Source organism: Palaemon carinicauda, chromosome 24 (genome assembly GCF_036898095.1).
Source record: "Palaemon carinicauda isolate YSFRI2023 chromosome 24, ASM3689809v2, whole genome shotgun sequence".
Taxonomy (NCBI): domain Eukaryota; kingdom Metazoa; phylum Arthropoda; class Malacostraca; order Decapoda; family Palaemonidae; genus Palaemon; species Palaemon carinicauda.
The window spans coordinates 80,864,229-80,888,017 of NC_090748.1; the positions used below are offsets into that span (position 1 = coordinate 80,864,229).

Genomic DNA, 23,789 nt, shown 5'->3' on the forward strand with positions numbered 1-23,789 from the left:
AAGATGGCCAACATCACGTGATTGATGTAGGGCGATCTCGAGCCTTGTCGGTTCAGACATCTCACTATCACTTCGCTGTCCAAGACCAGCTTGATGTGGGCTGATCTGTGAGGGGATAGCTTCTTCAACGTCAGGAGGACTACCATGGCCTCCAGAATGTTGATGTGAAAGGTCTTGAACAGGGATGACCAAGTTCCTTGAGCTTTCCTTTCATGGGAATAACCTCCCCATCCTTCCGTCGAGGCATCTGTGTGGATGATTACCGATGGTTGAGATGGTTGTAAGGGAACAGTCCTTGCTAGGCTCTTGACCTTCGACCACGGCTTCAGAAGCGATCGCAGTAAGGTAGGTATCGGTCTCTGTCGATCTCTTTGGGCGTTTGATGCGTATCTTCTCCAGACTCCTGACGCATCTTTCAGCTTTGCTCTTAGCACTGGGTCTGTTACTGCTGCAAACTGGAGAGAGCCCAGTACTCTTTCCTGTTGGCATCTTGAGATCCTGTTGGATTTCAGTAGTCTCTTGACAGAACCCGCAATCTCTCTCCTCTTCTTTGGTGGAATGGAGAGGCAGTGTGACTGCAAGTTCCATTGGATTCCCAACCATTGAAACTCTTGAGCTGGAGAGAGGCGAGACTTCTTGTAGATCTTGAATCCCACATCTTCCAGGAACTGGAGCACTTTCGTGGTTGCCTGCAGATAGGCAGTCTTGGATGCTGCCCATACCAGCCAGTCGTCCAGGTATGCAGCTACCTGAACAGCTTCTAAGCATAGCTGTTGTACGACTGCTTCCGCAAGTTTCGTTAAGATCCTTGAGGCTATGTTTAGTCCAAAGGACATGGCTCTGAAGACATACTTCATCTTCTGTGGCTTGAATCCTAGGTAGGAGGAGAGGGGGCGACTGACTGGAAGGGGCCACTAAGTATCTGCCAGGTCTATTGAGATTGTGTACGCCCCTTTCAGTAACAGGGTCCTTATGTGTTGTAGGGTTAGCATCCGGAACTTGTTGTTCTCGATGAACTTGTTGAGTGGAGACAGTCTAGAATAACTCTGAGTTTGTCAGAGTCCTTCTTGGGAACACAAAAAAGCCTACCCTGGTATTTGATGGACTTTGCTTTCCTTATAACCTTTTTGTTCAAGAGTTCTAAGGTATATTCTTCCAGTAAGGGGGTGGAGTGCTGGAAGAACTGAGGAAATGAAGGTGGAGATCTGATCTGTTCCATTTCCATCCTAGTCCATTCTTGATTAGGCTGCGGGCCCAGGGATCGAAGGTCCAACGATCCTGAAAGTGGAGGAGTCTCCCTCCTACCTGGAGCATATCATTGCTTGGATGGTCCGGAGGGTTTGCCACCCTGACCACGTCCTCCCCTACCTCGTGATGGGTTTCTTGAGAAGCCCCGTCTAGATCCTCTTCCTTTCGGGCGAAATGTAGTGGTGTGCCTCTCAAAACCTGGATTGAAGGCTGGTGACTGGGCTACCAGCTGTTGAGGCACCACTTGGAAGGTGGTTTGTGGTTGAGCAACCACTTGGGGCACCGTGGTTATGGTGACCATGGGATGTTGCACAGGTCGAGAAGGTAGTCTTGGCTTCTTCGTCTTCCTCTCAGGATAGGGACCAGCATCAGGGGAAGATTTTCTCTTTGTAGACAAGCCCCACTTTTGGAGAAGATTCCTATTCTCCATGGTGGCTTTGGCTACTACTTCTTGGACTACTTCCTTTGGGAAGAGGTCCTTGCCCCAGATACAGGAAGTGATCCGCTTCCTGGGTTCGTGTTTGACCGTTGCATTGGCAAACACAAATTCCCTGCAGGCCCTCCTGGCCTTCACAAAAGCGTACAAGTCCTTAACTAGGGGGCCATGTGCATCTTGGCCAGGACTGTGTACATATCTGGGGTGCTAGCAACGCCTGCACACATCTCCATGCAGTTCTGGAGGGAAAGAGAGGCGGCTAGTCTCTCCTTTGTCTCCTGTTTTCTTCTCAGGAGAAAGTCCAACAGCTTCGGGAGGTTCTCACTGAACTGCTGTCCTGCGATGTCCGCGTCGAGTTTCGAGACTGAGAAGGTTAGGTGGGCCTCCTTCCAATCCTTCTCATCCATGGGCAAGGCCAGAGACAATGGCCTACACTCTTCTAGCGTAGGACATGGTTTACCTGCATCAATTGCCCTCAGCACACTAAGGAGAGCTTTTGACGGGAAGGGGAAAGCTCTTGATGAAGGAGCAAGAAAATTAGGGTGTTTCTTGCTTACCGCAGAAACTCTAGAGTTGGTATATCCTGCGTTCTTCAGGCTACTCGTCAAGAGAGCCTGTGCCTTGTTGTGGTAGAAAACCATGACTTCCTTTGGTTCCATCTCTTCCTTAGACGCCAGCTCACTCTTCAGCCGGATGAAACATTCCGGGTAAGCCGCAAGGTTTGGCCAGAATTGGATGTCGTCCAGGGAGATGGCCCCCACCTTCTCCGAAATGTAGACTTTCCCATTCATCATGGGTATAAACTTTGCATGCCTCTAGAGATTGGTTTCGGAGCATGGTGGCAGGTTAGACACTTCAGGTCGCTTGTAAGACCTACGAGAAGTGACTATGCGGGTTGCTTCACGGAATTTCTTTCGCATATATACGTTTTCCTTACGTATTGAGTCCACTAGCAGCGTGATCTGGGCCATAACCGCTTGGCCCAACGGGTCTAGTGGAGGGGTAGGAGTCGAAGACGTTGACGGCACAGGCTGGAATGCCGACACAGACAGAAAGGGGTCCTCCGCTTCCGCCGACTCGAGATCTTCGTCTCCTTCAGGTGGTTGGGCCACCTCCTCATCAGGATCCTCTTGAAGGAGATCCTTTTTGGTGTCCAAGGATACTCCAGACATCCTTTCCTGATGGATGTCCATGGCTTTCAAAGCCTCGTTGATGTCGGCATCAATTGAAAGCTGTACGCAAGGAGGCCCGGGTCGTGCCTGAGGTACAAAGGCATTAGCTGTTGCCTTCGGGATTAGCGTGATTCTCATTCGCTCACTTGGTAGGTACGGTCCCGGAGAGTTGTTCTGGAATCCTCTTACCCACTTCCGAAGCTTTTCCCTCGCAGCATCCCTCGACTCCGTCAACTTGGGATCACCGAAACCCTAGGTCATCAAGGCCGAGCAGATGTTGCAATCCTTGGGATCCCAATATCTTAAGGTTTCAGTTGCAATGGAGCAGGGGGCATGAGACCTGCACATGGAGTGACCACAAACGTTCTTACTCTTGTGGTTGCAGGAGATGACCTCACATTTCACCTTGGTATCCTCCTGTAAAGAAAGGAAAGTGAAATGAGTATGTGGTAATTTATCACTGATAAATCTATGTTCATGCATAAACTTAGCACTACTATTATCATTATTGCTTGGGATAGTAAGCCAGAATGAAAATAGGAAAGACACATATCTGTGTCTCCTGTCCAGACAATTGCTGTGACCTCCCTCAATATTAATATCTAGAATTTCCTTAGGGTAAACTAGGGTGGAAGAGCTCTAGTCTCTAGAGCTAAAGTTAGTGTATACTAGCACTAACCCTTCCATAAAGGAATATTAATATTGTAGGGTACGAATATAAGTTCTGATGACCTATGGTTCATCAGGATATTGAAGGAATACTTCACTTCAACATTATAATTGGTCTCAACAATGGACTGTGAAAGGACACAGAATATGTTGGAAAATATAAACTACGGTATATTATATACTATAGTTTTCTAACTGCAGTATGTACTATACTGCAGAAATATTAGCTACTGTATAATCTTATACTGTAGTTCTTCCGGCATGCTGCCGGCTAGGCTAGTACCTGACGGTACTAGCCAACAGAGAGAGAGAACACATGGAGAGAAGGGCTACCTTATTACTATAGTTTAGTACAATAAATAGGGTTGTATGGACTACTGTCCCTACTGCCTTCTTCTGGAATGAGGATTCAAATGGAAGGGGGGAATGTAATCATTCTAGCTTCCATCCAGCCACAGAATCTGTTGCCAGCTGCTCTGCCGGTTCCAGGGTTTGTGGATGGCAGTCCAAGAGAGGACTGAAGAACACTCAAAGTCATAAGGGTCTCCCACCGGCAGCCGGCACAACCTTTCCCGGAGCCTTGCGTCCGTTAGGGGAAAGATCGAAGCGGCAACCAAGCCGCCTTTGTAGGAGCCCGGCAGGCATTGCAATCCACCCGGCAAGCGGGGAGATTGTAGAATACCGGCCAAAGATGTTGCGACAGCTAGGCCATCACTAAAGGACGGAGAGGAGAAGGGAAAAAGGGTCTTATATTTTGTGTCGGAAGAAGGCGGCACATTTGCCTCCCACTTTTTGTCACAAACTCAGAAACGTTGTTTCTATACCGGCGCCATCTTGGGCAGCAGAAGAATATCGATTCCTCAGCCTAAGACCTTGCCGGAAATAAGACATGTCTTCTAAACCACAAGGGAGAAGATGGCGGCAATTGTACTACCACTTCGGTTGTGGACTAGGGAAGCCGGGCTTCCTAGGTCTGCAACTGTAAACTGGCAGGGGAGTGACTAGATCCCCGACAGTAGAGTTGCCGACATCAAGACTAAATACTCTGAGTTACTGTCATAATTCAAAGCCGGGATACTCATCGGCAAAGAGGGAAGACAGAAAACACTAGCCTAGTCAAGCCGGAGTACACTACTCTATGGCAAGACCAAAATAGGGTTGTCGCCTAATGGCAACACTCAGAGGGAAGGTAGGGTTTACCCTTAAATCTCAAGAAGAGATGGGTATAGAATTATATAAGTAATTCTAGGAGATATACTATCTCCTACTGAATTGTTAAAACGATACACGAGGGCAAGCTGGGATAATGTACGAAAGTATACTAAAACGCATAGGCTAGCCTAGCGCAAGTCGAGATATCAGCTACGTTACGTCACCGAGACTCTATTGTATACAATCGAACATACATAGAAGAGGAAATATACGTGCATGATCTTATCTTTACTAGTATAATTTTGCCTAAATAGCTATAATTCATTAAAGCTAAATACCGGGAACGTCGTTCTACTGACTAAATAAGACATATATGGCGAACGACAGCGTCCAAAATGGCGCCTCCAGTGAACGGCTATGCTCCGATAAACACATCTAAATTATGCTAATTTAACTGTGAAAAGGGAGCTCAAAATTATACACAGGAAAGATTAAATACTCCACTTTCCAGAGGCTGAAGATGCTAGAGAATGCATGATAAATCCCAAATATTAGTAACACAACACCAAGAGCTTGCGGAAGATAAACCGTGCTTAATTCGCCACTAACAAAGGAATGGGGCGCCATGTTGGGCACTGTAGTAGTACGGGAAGGGGATCCACCAGGTAACCTTGATGACGGCTCCCCTTCATTTTTGCCACTCTTCCCCCTCAGAGCGAAAACTCTATTCGGGGTGAAGATTGCCATGTGTCATATCAAGAAATAAGTCCCCTGATATTATGCGATATCCTTGAAAATTTTCTTAAAGGATACTCGTGCCAGGAATTAGAATTCTGGAGACCTATGGTCAATTCTCTGGGAGTATCACTGTAGCTAAATATCCCTTAGAAAGCTGCCTAAAGGAACCTTCCATCAGGACGACATGGCTGAGCCCAAAAATTAATTTTCCAATGTATTACAGACTTACTTCCCCAAAGAAGGAATGTGGAAAAAATGACACAAACATTTTGTCTTGAAATCATTTTTAGCCCTGAAAGTAGGTAAAATAGATAAAACAATTTTTCCACTCCAAATCCCACATTATAGAAAAGAGCTTGTAGTGTTTTAGCCATGAGATCTAAAAGATCTTTTTTTTTTAAATACTGACAATTGGAGGATCCAAATAGTAAAGTCTGAAAACATTCGTAATAGTAGCCAATTTGGATAAATTCAATCCTAGATGTTTCAGAAAAGTATTAAGTTTTAACTTACTCCTTTAATAGCTGCAACAGAAAATTTCCTTTCATAAAATAAGAACCATAAGTTCTTAAGAACATTTTCCAAACAACTTGTTACAGTACTGAAATATTCCTAGACCTGATAAATTAAAAAATTGAATTTTAATAATAAAATGAACTTATTTGAATTCCTTTCAGAAACAAGTTTCAGTAATGATTGAAATTGAAATACCACATAAAAGTTGGGCTCTTCCTCTGTGTTTTCTTCATCTTCATCTTGTTCTGAAAGATGATCTGAGAAATTAATTACTAGTCTTCCTATTTGTTTATTTAGTTTACTTTGTACAGGAACTGCTGTACATTTATTTTTCAAGGGACTCATTTTGGCAGTTGAGATACTATTGCCCACATTTACACTGTTATGAGTTAAGCCATGATGAGCTAATGGATAAGCATGCAATCAAACTATGCACACTACCATCTGAAACATTAAGCAATATAAAAACGATGTTGCTTAAGGGTGTTAACTTTATCGTTGCTTGAGGGTGTTAACTTTAGAGAGAGGAGGAATATAGGGATCCATCTAACCTATTCTTTCTGCTACAATGCAATCTAGATCTCTAATAAAGTGACTAAGGATGCAGAAGAGCAAGGGTTTAGCTGCAAAAGGATCTTAAGTAATCAAAGAATTCAAGACTCTATGTAAGGCCTTGAATAGTCAGATCTCTTACTGATGGAACACTAGGTAATTATGACCGGAAGTCAGGTTAATGTAAGCAATCAGGTAGGCAAGTCACACTTGACTCCAACTAGAGACAACCACTAACGTTCTGAGAATAAATAAGTTAAATATGATCTATAAACTCATAACTAACTTGATGGGTAAAGGGGTAAAGGAGTAATGGCGTGTTCCATTATTATCCACTGTACAAAAGACAACTAATCTCACTGCTCATCAGTGACTTGGCTTGCTCTCCTCGACCGTTAAGAAAATCTAACGTCAGTTGGTCTGTTTACCAGATTGTACTCCTCCCAAAGGCAATTCAAAACAGTGCTTTCCCTGAGCAAAACACTAACAATGTCAGCAGAAAAGACTACTTAAAATACAATAAACACTAACACAATCTGAATGGAGGATAAGTCTTAATTCATTTAAAACACAGTGCATTCAATACGTAAGAACTGAATCCTAACTGATTAAGCCTGGAGGCCAATCAAAACTCAGTAAACACTGATATAATCTGCTAAGTGCTTGCAAAACCTGAATTTAAAGATTTTTGTTTATGAGGCACTACTATAATGTGGTCAAGATTGGAAATAAAATTGAAATCTACAATATTATGCAGTTGAGGAATTTTATACAAGTCAACATGTCTCTGTGTTATAGAAGGCTTAAGAGCTAAATGGGAACGGGAATTGTTAACCTTTTACCGATCCTGACACAATAAATTATTGATTGTGTTCATCACATGGAAGGAAATAAAGAGTCTTGGAAGTACTTCTTCCTCTGATTTAGAAGATTAAGAAGCTTCCAAACTTACCTTACTCTATTTATTAGGGAATTTCTCAATAACAAGTTTACATTAGATTTGAAAAAAAAAATATTTCCTCACTTTCAAGATTTGCCTCTGTCTTTTCTTTCTCTTCATCTTGCATTGCAGGTTAAACTCTAAATCACAGATTGAACTCCTTGAGCAGAGTGAGAATCAGATTTCTCGGTATGTTTACCACTTGACATGGGGAGGGGTGCTACACATGCGAGCATAGGACTCGTTTGCCTACATTTACCATGCTAGAGTTAACCTGTCATGAGCTAGCGAGCGAGCTTGCAAATGAACGATGTATACTGTTAATTGAAACATGATCAAAATGGTCAACTTCAGTTAAAACTTTGTTCCTCCTATAAAGATTTAAGTGAATGATACGAAGAGCCACACCATCCACATACGTAATACGAGGTTGTTTATGAGTGCTTACTTTAGCTAGTGGAGGGTTATAATGATACGACTACCCACTCGGTTTTCTGCCTCGCAATCTAGTTTTCTTATTGAGCGACTAAGATTGAGGCTGCACGGGTTCAGCAGCAGAATGGTCTAAAGTAAATAAAGAATTCGCATCTCTGTGAAAGGCTTTCGAATCTGTACTGCACCAAAGATTTTCAGAACCTTTCCTAAAGAAACACTATTGATAATAGAATCAACTGAGGAAAGGAGTTAAGTTAGGTTTGGCAACAGGCCAGGAAGGACTTCTGAACTTTAACAAAGGAAGCTTGCAATGTCAAGAACTCTTGAAACTCATCTCTATCAAAAGTTGGCTAATTATGTGAATTGTCTAAAGGTGGAGGCCTGGCATTATTATCCTCATCCCTGCTATAATGAACTAACCTAGTCTTTCCTTGCTTTTTTTCTGAACTAACAGCAAAATTATTTGCACTTTGATAACTTGATCAACAACCAATGAAACATACTTTTCATTAGAGGCACTTTGAGGGCAATGCACGATTCACAATGATCAATTAAATCAAAATCTTGTCCCCGACATGGTATAGAATTAGTGCACACACCACACAGTGAATGCTAATAAAAAAAGAGAAAGACATTTTAATGCATAGTAATAAGCAAACAACCTGGAGATCTTTTAAACACCAACCGCTAGGATTTTCCTTCCTTTACTAAGAGCATGTAATTATAATTATTGAAAGGAAAGAAAATGGGAAAATTTTTCAATTCTAAACCAATTTTTACATGGAAATGTCGACTAAACCAAGATTCTAGAGAAGAAGCAATATCAACATCGTGAGAGGTTCATAGATATAAAGAATGAGCTTATTTATTACCTGGATAATGTTGTGCAACCATATATATGCAACACCATAGTTTGATGCTAGTTTTTCTCATTAAGGGAACTGATGTACTTGAACATTTGAAGACTACAAATGTCAGCTAATTATAAATACTATACAGGGTTTGTATAAGAAAATTAATTTTGACTTTAAAAGTCACTTACTTGGCAACATCTTTCAGATATGATATATAGTTAACTGAAAATTAAAAGTGTGCTTTGATAACTTATGAGTTCCTCTAACATAATAAGAATGTACATACTCTTCCATTTTGATTCGATGTTCCTTCTGTTCTCTCTCCCTTTGCTGTCGATAATATTCGTCAAGTTCTTGACCTTCTAACTTTACTCTTCTTTTTTCAAGCAACTTGAAAGTTCGTATCGAGGGATTATCAATGAGTCTTCTTGCCAAAGTTTCAGGGCCCGTTCTGGAAAAAGAAATATAAGTACACTTTTAAAATAAATTTGATTTTATTCAACTCATATAAGAAAATTTTTGGAATATTCAACATATCTGGCTAGTCTTCATAACTCAACATCAGCTTTTACCAATGTAACACAATACAATACAATAAAACTGCCTTACATGCAGTCATCACATTCCAAGACCATTCCACAGTTGTGGAATTTCACAAATAATAAGCAATAAAGACAAGGATGTTTTATACTTGTAAATGTTCACTTGAGCAATGTAATTGTACCCTAAAGGCAAAATACAATACAGCAGTGAGTGTACTGTACCATAATAATATAGTACAGTACAATAAAATCTTGTACTGTACTGGCACTATTTATATTCCCACCTCTCTCGCATCTCATATATGTATAAGCCTTTTAATGTGCTGTACTACACTAAACTAGTAAATATAAAAAGTAGGCTACATGTACGGTATACATTACATAATAGTATTAAATTGATACTTTTCTGTATAATAATAACAATAGTAAAAACGTAATGAAAAAAACAATTGCACAATAACTTTCTCAGTAATACCTGCATACTATTCATGGCACATGTCATGACACACAAACATATAAAGATATTACCTACTGAAAATATCATAATACCTGCATACTATTCATGGCTCATGTCATGACACACAAATATATAAAGATATTACCTACTGAAAATATCATAAGAGGCTTTAAAACATAGAGTACGACATTTTATAATATAAAAGAACTGAAAAATTATCACCCACTAAGTTCACTCTCAGTAATTTATAACATATTTACAAAGATCATATTAGGCCAAATAAAAAGACAGCTACTGTACAGTCTAATCAACAAAGAGGATTTAAAAGTGGGTATTCAACAACTGACCATATCCATGTAATCAAACAGCTAATGGAAAAATCAACAAAGTATGAGAAACAACTATGCATGGCATTTATAAACTATTAGAAAGCTATTGATTCTGTCAAAACTTCCGCAGTAATGAAATCCCTTAAAAGACAAGGGATAGATGAATCCTTTGCTAGTACACTTGAAGATGGCTATACGGGAAGTACAGCAATCCTAAAACTGCATAAAAAAGTGAGAAAATTCCAATCAAGAAATTGGCAAATAGAATACAAAATGCTTTAATAAAGCATATGGTATCCTATAAAACAAGAAAATGGAATAATGATATACAGTACAGTAAGAAGATATTGATAAAATATGACTTAGATGATTGCAAAATCATGACGCATCATAATAAATCTACAGAAACTGCACTTTTCTCCACTTACAACGCCCCTCAGTCCCTATATTGGCCATAAGTCGACGACAACCTGTAATATATGGATAATCCAGAAAAATGGATAATCCGGTACCCTCCTGGCCCGAAAGTTACTGGATTAGTAATGGCCTACCTGTACTAATTTTGAACACAGAATCACCTTATCATAAATATTCTACCATCTTAAAATACTACCTTTTCAACCCCAATGCAAATGGCATTACATTATAAGATATCAAACAAGAATCTTACCTGGATGTTAATATTATAGTATTTTTTGGATTAGTAGCCCACTGGACAAAAAGTTCTCGGGCATATCCACACTCAAGGTCAGGAAAGCTTGCCAGAACTACCTGTTGGATCACATAAACTTTCATAAACATATAAACAGGAAAAAATGAAACATCTAGGCAAAATAAAACCAAAACTAAAAGCTTTCCAGCATAAATATCTATGGAAATTACTAATTCCTATCAAACCACATGCTTAGAATGCTTGTACAGTAGCTGGTATTGGGGTTCGATGACAAAAATTCAAATAACTCTCTCTACAGTATTTGTAAAGAAGATAACTGTTACTTTGGTTTGGAAAATTACACAGTTTATGAAGCACAAGGAGTATTGTCATCTATAATGTTCTTGAATGTGTGACTTATAAAATCCAAACCTAGAATACCTTTTAACTTAAAAAAGGCAAATTTACTTGAGCTAATCTAGCAATGCTACATGTACAATAGACGGTTGTAAAAAATCTGTTAAATCAATTTAGCGATTCAGAAAATCAGTTTTCATCATTGATATATTTGGATTTATAGAATTGGTCCATATGTCACCTGAGGTGCAGCTGGGGGAAACCCATTAGATGAACTATGAAATAAAAGTTAAAATATGCTGGAAAGAAAGATGGAAAAAATTAAGTGGGAACAGAGATAGAGCAGAATGTTAAAAAGTGGACAAAGCTTGATCCTGAAAGGATGCTTAAGAGGACCGTCTACCATGTCCATGTCCGCCATTTTTTTTTTCTAATGATCCAAAATACACCATTTCTATATATGTTTTAGACATATATGATACCTTCATCATATGAAAATTTCAAGTCATTTGATCAAAAACTCCTTGATTTAATAGCAAAAATCATGATTTTAAAAGATAATTTAGGTACATTTTTCCCCACTAATACAACACCATTTGTATTGAATCTAATAACATAAAAACTACTTTATAAACCGAACAATTCTATCAACCGGAATTTTGATTTTCCTTTTTGTTTTGTTTTTACAAATATTTAGTTTTTTTTCCTCGTCTAGATGCAAAATAATCATGAAAAAGAAAGTAAAAATAAAATCAAAATTCTGCTTGACAGAATTATGGAATTTTTATTCTTCTTTTCAATGATATCTTCCTCTCTAATATCGAACAATAAATAAGTGAGAAAAATGTACCTAAGTGTGAATAAGTATGTTTTTGAGTTATGAGCTCCCAAAGATTTGCAACAAATTTTCGCTTCTTTTCTTAAAGAAATCACGATAATATGATATTTTAATTATAAAATAAATTTTTGAATATACTTACCCGGTGAATATATAGCTGCAACTCTGTTGCTCGACAGACAAAAAACTGTACAAAAAAAAACTCGCCAGCGATCGCTATACAGGTTGCGGGTGTGCCCATCAGCGCCAACTGTCGGCCAGATACCAAACTCCATGTAAACAAAGACTCAATTTTCTCCTCATACCACTGCGTCTCTATTGGGGAGGAAGGGAGGGTCGTTTAATTTATATTCACCGGGTAAGTATATTCAAAAATTTATTTTATAATTAAAATATCATTTTTAAATATTTAACTTAGCCGGTGAATATATAGCTGATTCACACCCAGGGTGGTGGGTAGAGACCAGTTAAATATGTTTACATCTTATGAGCTAAGAGTTTTTATTTCATTTTAGAAGTTATCAAAATAACAAAAAAAAATAAATAGGTACCTGGTAAGGAAGTCGACTTAGACGATTACTCTGCCTTATAAGTACGTCTTCCTTACGGAGCCTCGCGATCCTCTTAGGATGCTGACAGACCCCTAGGAGCTGAAGTATCAAGGGCTGCAACCCATACAACAGGACCTCATCAAACCCCTAATCTGGGCGCTCTCAAGAAATGACTTTGACCACCCGCGAAATCAACCAGGATGCGAAAGGCTTCTTAGCCTTCCGGACAACCCATAAAAAAACAACATTTCAAGAGAAAGATTAAAAGGATATGGAATTAGGGAATTGTAGTGGTTGAGCCCTCACCCACTACTGCACTCGCTGCTACGAATGGTCCCAGTGTGAAGCAGTTCTCGTAAAGAGACTGGACATCTTTCAAGTAAAATGACGCGAACACTGACTTGCTTCTCCAATAGGTTGCGTCCATTATACTTTGCAGAGATATATTTTGCTTAAAGGCCACGGAAGTTGTTACAGCTCTAACTTCGTGCGTCTTCACCTTAAGCAAAGTTCGGTCTTCCTCACTCAGATGTGAATGAGCTTCTCGTATTAAGAATCTGATAAAGTCTGACCAAGCATTCTTTGACATAGGCAAGGATGGTTTCTTAACTGAACACCATAAAGCTTCAGATTGGCCTCGCAAAGGTTTAGTACGCTTTAAATAGAACTTAAGAGCTCTAACAGGGCATAAGACTCTTTCTAGTTCATTGCCTACTATCTCCGATAAGCTGGGAATATCGAAAGATTTAGGCCAAGGCCGAGAAGGCAGCTCATTTTTGGCTAGAAAACCAAGTTGCAGCAAACAAGTGGCTTTTTCCGACAAAAATCCGATGTTCTTGCTGAAGGCATGAATCTCACTGACTCTTTTAGCCGAGGCTAAGCATACCAGGAAAAGAGTCTTAAGAGTGAGATCTTTCAGGGAGGCGGATTGTAACGGCTCCAACCTGTCTGACATGAGGAATCTTAGTACCACGTCTAAATTCCATCCAGGGGTAGCCAAACGACGCTCCTTGTTGGTCTCAAAAGACTTAAGGAGGTCTTGCAGATCTTTATGTTGGAAAGATCTAAGCCTCTATGCCGGAAGACCGATGCCAACATGCTTCTGTAGCCCTTGATAGTGGGAGCTGAAAGGGATCGTCCTTTTCTCAGGTATAAGAGAAAATCAGCTATTTGAGCTACAGAGGTACTGGTCGAGGATACAGAAACTGACTTGCACCAGTCTCGGAAGACTTCCCACTTCGATTGGTAGACTCTAATGGAAGACGCTCTCCTTGCTCTAGCAATCGCACTGGCTGCCTCCTTCGAAAAGCCTCTAGCTCTCGAGAGTCTTTCGATAGTCTGAAGGCAGTCAGACGAAGAGCGTGGAGGCTTTGGAGTACCTTCTTTACGTGTGGCTGACGTAGAAGGTCTACCCTTAGAGGAAGACTTCTGGGAACGTCTACTAACCATCGAAGTATCTCGGTGAACCATTCTCTCGCGGGCCAGAGGGGAGCAACTAACGTCAACCTTGTCCCTTCGTGAGAGGCGAACTTCTGCAGTACCTTGTTGACAATCTTGAACGGTGGGAATGCGTAGAGATCCAAATGTGACCAATCTAGGAGGAAAGCATCTATATGTATTGCTGCTGGGTCCGGGACTGGAGAGCAATAGATTGGAAGCCTCTTGGTCAGCGAGGTTGCAAAGAGATCTATGGATGGTTTACCCCAAGTGGCCCAAAGTCTCTTGCACACATCCTTGTGGAGGGTCCATTCGGTTGGAATTACTTGCCCTTTCCGACTGAGACAATCTGCTATGACGTTCAAGTCGCCTTGGATGAACCTCGTTACTAGGGAGATGTCTTGACCTTTTGACCAGATGAGTAGGTCCCTTGCGATCTCGTACAACGTCAGTGAGTGGGTACCTCCTTGTTTGGAGATGTACGCCAAGGCCGTGGTGTTGTCCGAGTTTACTTCCACCACTTTGCCTCGAAGGAGATACTCGAAGCTTTTCAAGGCCAGATGAACTGCCAACAGCTCCTTGCAGTTGATATGCATGCTCCTCTGACTCGAGTTCCACAGACCTGAGCATTCCCGACCGTCCAGTGTCGCGCCCCAGCCCAAGTCCGATGCGTCCGAGAAGAGAACGTGGTGGGGAGTCTGAACAGCCAGGGGAAGACCCTCTCTTAGGTTGATATTGTCCTTCCACCAAGTCAGACAAGACTTTATCTTTCCGGAAATCGGGATCGAGACCGCTTCTAGCGTCTTGTCCTTTTTCCAGTGAAAAGCCAGATGGTATTGAAGAGGACGGAGGTGTAGTCTTCCTAGTGATACAAACTGTTCCAGGGATGACAGCGTCCCCACCAGACTCATCCACAGCCTGACTGAGCAGCGTTCCTTCTTCAGCATCTTCTGGATGGATAGCAGGGCTTGATCTATTCAGGGGGCTGATCGTCTTGTTGTTCAGCAACGTCCTCATCAGATAGTTCCTCATCCGAAAACTGATGAGGAAACGGCAACGGAGTGGGCAACGTCTGGCTCGCTGAGTCCGGTCGCACTGGTGCATGCGTGACGGAGCCGGACGCAACGTCATGGAATTGCTGCACAGTCTGTGAACTGTCAACAACCATGGGTGCGCGAGGAAGCACAGCGTCCACCCGAGACTGTCTAGACCGTCTGGGTTGTGCAGTCAACACCATACCGGGTTGCTGAGGTTGACGCACCGCGTCAAAACAAGTCACCTCTGATGGTTGTTGAACGTCCTGAACATCAACAACCACCTCCGAGCGTCGCTTAACGTCAACGTGCGGCTGGCAACTCACACTGGGTCGCATCGGTGGAGGAACCACCTCAACTGGTAGACGCGAGAAGGTTACCTCAGCGTCAACAGGACGCACAACCGACCGGTTGGAAGGTTGTTGGCCAGAAGGTTCGGCAGCAACCTTCTCCGCATTAAAGTCCACTATCCAGGACACAAGCTTGGACTGCATGTCTTGCAGCAAAGCCCATTAACTGGTCTACGGGAGCAGGTGCGACAACAGACGGGGTTAGCGACTGAAGCGGTACCGCTTTCCATCCCTGAAAGCCTTGTTTATGCATGACATAATTGTACAGCAAAACATCAAAGGCTCGAAAACAGCTGTGAAGTTGACCTGTAAAAAACTTGGAGCGTCTCCTGGCCAGGCGCCAGGGAGAGTCTACGAGATTTGAGAAGTCTATCTGGGCAGAGGCAGGAACTCCCAAGCCGAGAACTTCTCTCGTGTCATATCAGACTCTCGCTCTATAAGCCAGTTTAAAAGAAGGGAAAGCAAAGGCTGTATCCCCCAAACTCCTCCTGGTGATAAACCAGTCGCCTAGCAGACGTAAAGCTCTCTAGGAGAGCGAGAGAGCACTAGCTTATAAACAACGGCTTCGAAGTAGCTAGGCCTAGTGTAAGCTCTGACGTTTAGGCGAACGAGGAGCAGCAGTTACAAAAAGATCCGGACAAAGATCCTTAAAAATCAGCATGATTTAATTAAAGTCCATAGAGGGCTAAGCAGCTTTAGGCTCCTCTCCGTCTGACAGAGTCCTCAAGGGAATATCAGTAGGAGGGGGAACAGCAACTTCCTCATCTAAAGGAACCTTGTCCGAAAAAAGCTGAGTCTCAAGCAAGGGAGAGACCTACCGTGGTGGCAATGCTTTACAAGCAGAGTCCACACACACTGGTGCATTAGTAGCGGACCAGGACGCAACGTCATGTAACTGCTTGACAGTCTGTGAACTGTCAACAACTGAACTGTCAACAACAACAGGTGCGTGAGGACGCACAGCGTCCACTCGAGACTGCTTTGACTGCCTAGACTGAGCAGTCAAAACAACTCTAGAATGCGGAGGTTGACGCACAGCGTCAAAACAAGTCAACTCCGATTGTTAGCGAATGTCCTGAACGTCAACAGGAGCATCAGCAAGTGGCCTAACGTCCAAATGTGGCTGAAAATCCACACGAGACCGCATCAAGTGTGGTTCTAAACAACCTGACTGACGTGACTTAGCTACGCCAACGTCAACAGGATGCACAAAGGAACGTTAGGTTGGCTGAAAGCCAGGATATTGATGAGATAAACGGCTAGACTCAACGGACTAATCGGCAGAATAGTCTTCCATAAGGGAGGCAAGCATATTCTGCATGTCTTGCCGTACAACCCATTAAGGATCAACGGAAATGGTTGCGGTAAGAGACGAGGGTAACATCTGTGACCGCAACACTTTGCCAACAAAAAGACTCTCTGAGTCTGTGTTACGCTTTTGTTAGGCGGCGAGCAGTTTTCCGATGACTGCATAGGGTCAGAGCTGTCCTAATGGCTGCAACCAGGACATTGGACCTGTCCTGAAAGGACTGACTTTCGCTTAAGGGTCTCGAAACCTTGTTACAGGTTTCTTATGCGAAAAGCCTTCGGATGACGAGGAGAAAAACGTCTCTCTCGCCTTATGGTAGGGGAGATCTTGGTAAGATACACCCGATACCATAGAGGGAAACGTCTGTTCGCTGATCAAGGCCTCTCGAACCCATAAGTCGTACGACATTACTTCTCCCCTGGGCTTGGGAGCTTGCAAGAGGTCCCGGACTGGGTGAACGACAGGCACGAACAGACGAACCCTCGGACGCAACACTGTAACACTTTGCGCAATATCACTTTATCACTACGATTTTCTGTTTTACACTTATTTCACTGAAATCGAAACTTTTACTGATTTCTACCTGAAGCACGCAATTCTACCCTCATCAAAAGGTAGTAAATGCGAAATCAGGCGTATAATGCAAGCACATTAATACCAGCAAAAAAAAAAAAAAAAAAAAAAAACAGTAAACATCTTTTAAGATAAAAAATTTCAGTGGTTGGGGAAGAGAATAAACACTAGTTCATTCAAAACTACGTTTTCAATCTCTCACCGTACATTGCCTGGGGACGAGAATAAAACTAAAAACGTTGTATCCTTTCTCCCCGTACAGAGACTAGGGACGAGAGTAACTCGAGAACAACGTTACCCGCTTGAACGGAACGTTTTCTCTCCTCTCTCTCCCTCCGTCTCTATCTCTCTCTCTCTTTCTCTCTTGATTTCGCACCTAAGAGAAGAGCCCAATTACGTTTCGTCAAAAAAACATGTTATTTGACCAAAGGAAAAAAAAACTGAAAGGTTTTTCAATTAAAAAGTTCTTTTAAAATAGAATTTAAAACATTTAAGCTTTGAAAGAAGAATGAACAAAACGTCAGAATCGATTTACTCTTTCTGCAAAGTGAAACCGTGATACACTCTCTCTCTATCGTAACGATAGAGCGCAAACTGCGTAGCATAAAGCAACTAAACGTTAGTTCATCTTTGAAAACAGTACGAAGACTATTCAAAGAAATTCTTTCATAAAATATTTCATTTAAAAAGTTTTAAATCCTTAGCTCTTTAAAAGCTATTTACGATTTAAAGGGCTCAACGTTGATTAACTTCGGTTTCCAAGTTAGGACCGCCTACTCTCAGGAAAGGTCGCATATAAACAAAACATTAAAATTTATTTTTTATGTTATTATAAATGGAAAGTTAATCGAAGAGGAAAATCTATAATTAATTTATAACGTGATAAGATAATTACTAAAAGCCTAAAAACACTTCCGTTTAAGGGAAGGGTCGGCAATTTAAAAGTCAAAGAAAGTCCATACTCTCTTTGTCACCAAAAATTAAATCTATCCAAAACGAGTTCAAGATTTAAGATGAAGATAAAACACCTGCACTGCGAAAGCTCAAACCAGAATATAGTACTTCACCAAAGATGATGGGAAAAACTCCAGGTTTTAACAGCGAGTAAAGTACGTCTTGTCGACACGTCGACAGAGAGAAAATTGAGTCTTTGTTTACATGGAGTTTGGTATCTGGCCGACAGTTGGCGCTGATGGGCACACCCGCAACCTGTATAGCGATCGCTGGCGAGTTTTTTTTTGTACAGTTTTTTGTCTGTCGAGCAACAGAGTTGCAGCTATATATTCACCGGCTAAGTTAAATATTTAAAAATTATTATAACTTTTATTGTTTATTCCTACATAAAAGCACCCTAAACGAGGTATTTGAACCCTCAGTTTACTATTCCCATGTTACAAGTTACCAGCGATCTCTCATTGTTGCCAGTGTTTTCGTTAGCAGGTTTCAGCTTTGTACTCTTTTTCATGTTTCCCTCTTTCTTGGTTCTTTTTTCTTGTTCTCCACTTACTTTTTGTTCTTTCTATCACCTTATGTAACATTGGTATTGCTATAAAGTTCCAGAGGACGTTGTGAAACCACAATCTACATACGAACTTCAAGTAAACAAACACATGCATTATAACTTTTATGTCTTTGGAAACTTTGGCTGATGTTCTCGTAGCTGGTAGTTTTCATTTACCTACCCTCTACCAATGCCTTCCATTTCTCACAAAAGTACAAGATTTCGAAATATGAGAGAGAGAGAGAGAGAGAGAGAGAGAGAGAGAGAGAGAGAGAGAGAGAGAGAGAGAGAGAGAGAGAGAGAGAGAATCATGAATTTAATTTTGGAGTGATAGCTTTGGTTGCTATAGATGGCAGTTCAAATTGAGAGAGAGAGAGAGAGAGAGAGAGAGAGAGAGAGAGAGAGAGAGAGAGAGAGAGAGAGAGAGAGAGAGAGAGAGAGAGAGAGAGAGAGAGATCATGAATTTAATTTTGGAGTGATAGCCTTTGGTTGATATAGATGGCAGTTCAAATTGAGAGAGAGAGAGAGAGAGAGAGAGAGAGAGAGAGAGAGAGAGAGAGAGAGAGAGAGAGAGAGAGAGAGAGAGAGAGAGAAAATCAACCATTATTTGATTCTAAGAGAGCTGAACATTGGTATTATAGAATTTGTATAAATGGCAGTTTTAAATAATTCGAGAGAGAGAGAGAGAGAGAGAGAGAGAGAGAGAGAGAGAGAGAGAGAGAGAGAGAGAGAGAGAGAGAGAGAGATGCAAAAATAAACATTACTAAGATTCTGTCAAACTCAGTCATGCAGACGATGCAGTAAGGATGACGTCATCATTTAAAGACCGCTGTATCATCATTGTTTGGAAAAGTGATAGACTATTTGTTCTTTTTATGACCTTAAGTAACATTGCCATTGCTATAAAGTTTCCGAAGATGTTGTGAAAGCACAATCTACATGCGAACTTCGAGAGAGAGAGAGAGAGAGAGAGAGAGAGAGAGAGAGAGAGAGAGAGAGAGATAGCTACGATTCATGCAGACGACGCAGTAAGGATGACGTCATCATCTAAAGACCGCTATATTTTCATTATTTGGAAAAATTATTGACTATTTGTTCTTTTTATGACCTTAGGTAGCATTGGCCTTGCTATAAAGTTCCCGAGGACGTTGTGAAAACACAATGTACATACGAACTTCAAGTAAACAAACACATGCATTATAACTTCTATAAGTGTTTGGAAACTCTGGCTTCTGTTCTCGTAGGAGTAGATTTCGTTCAACTACGCTCTACCAATGCCTTCCATTTCTGCTCGACGTACGATAGCTCGAAACATAAGTGAAAAATCGCTATAGATATGCAAAAATAACACACAAAGACGATTTTGTCAAACTCAGTCATGCAGACGACACAGTAAGGATGACGTCATCATTTAAAGACCGCTATATCTTCGTTATTTGTAAAAATAATTGGCTGAAACTTCTGGGGAGCATGTACGATATTTTATTTCTGAAAGTTGTTATGTCAAAACACCATGGCGTACGGTCCCCTTAAGTAATTTTTACAGTGAACCGCATGAAGTCTACTAAAGGTATTATTTCTTTTTGGGCATTGCAGATACTGAATTGTACTCTCAAGAAAAGAAATTGGGTCATGAGGGTCAGCCATCAAGAACTATGCTTATAAGGTACATCCCAGTGTGGCAGCTTATAGCATCTTGCTTTTCCCACTAGGGTTGTAGCTTGGCTAGTAATAATAATAATAATAATAATAATAATAATAATAATAATAATAATAATACTATTAATAAAAATAATAATAAATCCCATGTAGGTAAACTTCACAGATTAAGCTGACATATATTAATAAACAGAGTCTGTATATATTTGAGTTATTCTGTCTAAATTTGCTTTTCATGAGATCATGAAAGATTTAATTCTTTATCATAATCCACTCTCAAAAAGGGTATCCTTCTGATCCTCAGGAATGTTATGCAAAATTCTGGTGTCTTGAACTTGAAAGATTTTCAGTCTAATACATTACTAAAGCCACCACAATCCTCTGAGCCTTTAAGATACTAAAACAGAACCACGCTATTCATACTAGTCCGCCATTATAAGGTATTGTCATTTTGCTAAAAAAAGATAAGCCTATAAGTAATGATACAAAATTATTATCTAAAAAATATACATTTTATTACATGCATGTGAACTCTAAACAATAAAAATTGTAAATAAAAGTAGCAATATATCTGTAATGTTTTTTTTTATCAGAATCTGAATGAAATAGGTGTAATATATTGATTCTTTGCACAACTATTTAAAAAGTACTTTCTTCTGTAAAATCAGAAGTCCACCCTTGAATCTGATATGATTTGACAGTTGGGAAAGACAGGAAGGAGGGTCATTAGTCAGCTGAATAAATATAATGTTTTGATAAGAATAGCCTTTCGAACATTTTCCTAGAAAGTTTAGATAAAGAGCAAATCATGAAATTTTTATTTCAGAGAATTAAGAATAATCATAAAAAAAGTAATTCAGCAACAGATAAGACAAAGAAAGGGATTTTGACGAAGGAAAAATCTATTTCTGGGCGAGAGACCTGTGCCGCGCAGTGAAATACTCCTAGAGCACTCTATTTCTAAGGAATATAACTGCTATATATTACCAGAGAAAAAAAGCATAGGAATGCCAGGTTGAACCCAGCTCGCTCACCTATATAAGGTGTCGGTATAAAATACTGGGGCGTGATAATTCACAACCAGAGGTCTCGCACTATTTAGATATCTCCTCTTCAAAATCCCCGCCACAGCGAGGTGCCGTTCAACACTACTACCACTAACCCAACCCACGCCAGTGACGTCACTCCTCATAGCACCCAAGGTTTGGGGCCCATGTTGGGAGGGAAGTCAAGGGAGGGTTCACTGGGCGGCACAGGTCTCTCGCCCAGAAATAGATTTTTCCTTCGTCAAAATCCCTTTTCTGGGCTCCGACCTGTGCCGCGCAGTGAAATAGTACCAGAGAAATGGTCCCAAATCTTGGAACAATACCTGAGGAAGTAAAATAAAATCCAAAATAACAGGTAAGAGGATAGCAAGACATAGTTGATTAAGGTTCACTATGTTCAGGAGGAATCACATTCCCTGCTGCCACTGTAGCAAATATAAGGCTTCCAGAGGTTTTAAGCAGTGGCGTTTAAATACTGTTGGAGACTTCCGGCCTATATATTTAGTAAATCCAGTGAAGTTCATAGTAATTAACTGAGGTAGCTACAGCTCATATATCATGGACGTGAGGGAGTGATGAGGGAATGATTCTAGGTAGCCCGTTAATGAAATGCAGAATCTTCTGTCTGAGTCCTTTCAGGATGATGGTTCTTCACCTTCTCTAATGGGTAAGGGCCCCGAGGACTGAACGGGAGATATGTTAAAGTAGGCTTCCAGAGTGTTTACTGGACATAAAGATGGGTCCTGCGGAAGTGGGACAATCTTCCAGGGGAACCGTCTGTCCTGGGGGTCCTCATTTTCGCTAAAAATCTTTGGCAGGGGAAAGGAGTACTTCCCCTGACGAGAGAAATTCAATATGACCTGGATCTCTAGACAAGGCTGAAAGTTCTGATATTCTGGCGCCAGAAGTCAGGTTCATTAAGAACAAGGATTTCCTAACCAATGGAATATAATGGCAAGTCTCGTTAAGAGTGTCTGAAGCCAACTTAAGTACGTCATTCAGAAACCAGGAAACTGAGCTAGGGTGAGTTGATGGTTTCAATCTGGCGCAGGTTCTCGGGATGGATGAGAAGTATGAATCTGTAAGGGCAATATTAAAGCCAATTGTAAAACCTTCAAGGCTGACTTAATTTGTGGTAATAGTACAAGTCGCTAAGTCTGATTCAAATAAAATTCTGAAGAAGGTTACTGTCAGATTCATAGTCATCGTCTCAACCTTTGAGTCCCTTAAAAACTGGCAAGTTTCATAACAGCCGAATCATACTGTCGAAGGGTGGATCCCCTCTTATCTGATTCTAAAAATAACGTATTTGAGGATCAATATCTGCACCTCTTGAGCTGCAAATTTCATAAAGTCCAGAAAGGTAGGGCATTCTGAATTTGAGGAAGCTAACACACAGCGAGTTGTACTGCTTGTGTTAGTATTGGATTGGGGATCTGTCGAGGTGGAGACCCAGTTCCACCAGAAGGGGAAACCCGTTGTGCTTGGGCCAGATGGGGACTACTAGAGCAACTTGGCCTTTGAAAGTCCTGAACTTGTCTAACACTTTCATCGACAGATTTATTGGTGGGGATAGGTAAATTCTCTCCCAAGTGTTCCAGACTAATGATAGTGCGTCTGTGGTGTAAGCCCGAGGATCCGGGCTGGGAGCTACGTAGCACTCCAGTTGTAGTTGGACTTTGTTGCAAACAGATCTATCTGGAGATCCGGAACCTGAGAAAGAATCCAACTGAAGGACATTGGGTCTAGTGACCACTCCGACTCCAGCGGAGTTGTCCTCGAAAGTGCGTCCGCCACTATCTATCTAGAAGAAACCTGATATGTTGGTTTTTGGCTGGAGCCGGTTGCTTAAGGTCAAAAATACCGCCATGGCCTCTAAAACATTGATATGAAGTTGGCGGAATATTGTCGACCATAGGCCCAGGACTTTCGTGTACTGAGAGTATCCCCCCCCCCCGCCTGTTAGGGAGGCGTCTGTGTAAATGACGAGCTTGGGGGTGGATATTGTAAGGAAACGGATTTGCCAGATTTTGACCTTTGTCCATGGTTGAAGTCTTTTCTTCAGAATTGGTTGGAGTCGAGCCCTTTGTCTCGATATTACTCGTTTTCCTGGAGCACCATACTCGGCTTATATCTTCCAGTCTGGCCTTCAGTAGTATATCTGTTACTGAGGCAAACTGGAGGGCACCCAGGATTCTCTCTTGATTTCTTCTGGAAGACAATTTGTCTTTGAGAAAACGTATTGTGTTTTGCTATATCGTTCCTCTTGGCTGTTGGGAGACAGAGTGTGGGAGCATAGAACCCATTGAATCCTAACCATGAAACTTGTCCTCAGGACCAAACGAGATTTCTCGAAGTTGATTTGGAACCAAAACTGTTGTAAGAGATTATCACTCTGTAGTTGCTGTGAGGCAGTTTGCCTAGTTAAAGCCTAGAAACGGA

General features: G+C 41.3%; 1 protein-coding gene across 1 annotated transcript in view; it reads right to left on the reverse strand.

The window, feature by feature from the left end:
- Cpsf100 (cleavage and polyadenylation specificity factor subunit 2) overlaps positions 1 to 23,789 on the reverse strand; it is a 200,073-nt gene that overhangs the window by 71,350 nt on the left and 104,934 nt on the right. Inside the window, exons 9-10 of the mRNA XM_068348239.1 lie at positions 10,711 to 10,811; positions 8,999 to 9,163 (exon numbers count right to left, since the gene is read on the reverse strand). Of these exons, the coding sequence (XP_068204340.1) occupies positions 8,999 to 9,163; positions 10,711 to 10,811 (266 nt within the window). The remainder of the gene's footprint in view (positions 1 to 8,998; positions 9,164 to 10,710; positions 10,812 to 23,789) is intronic.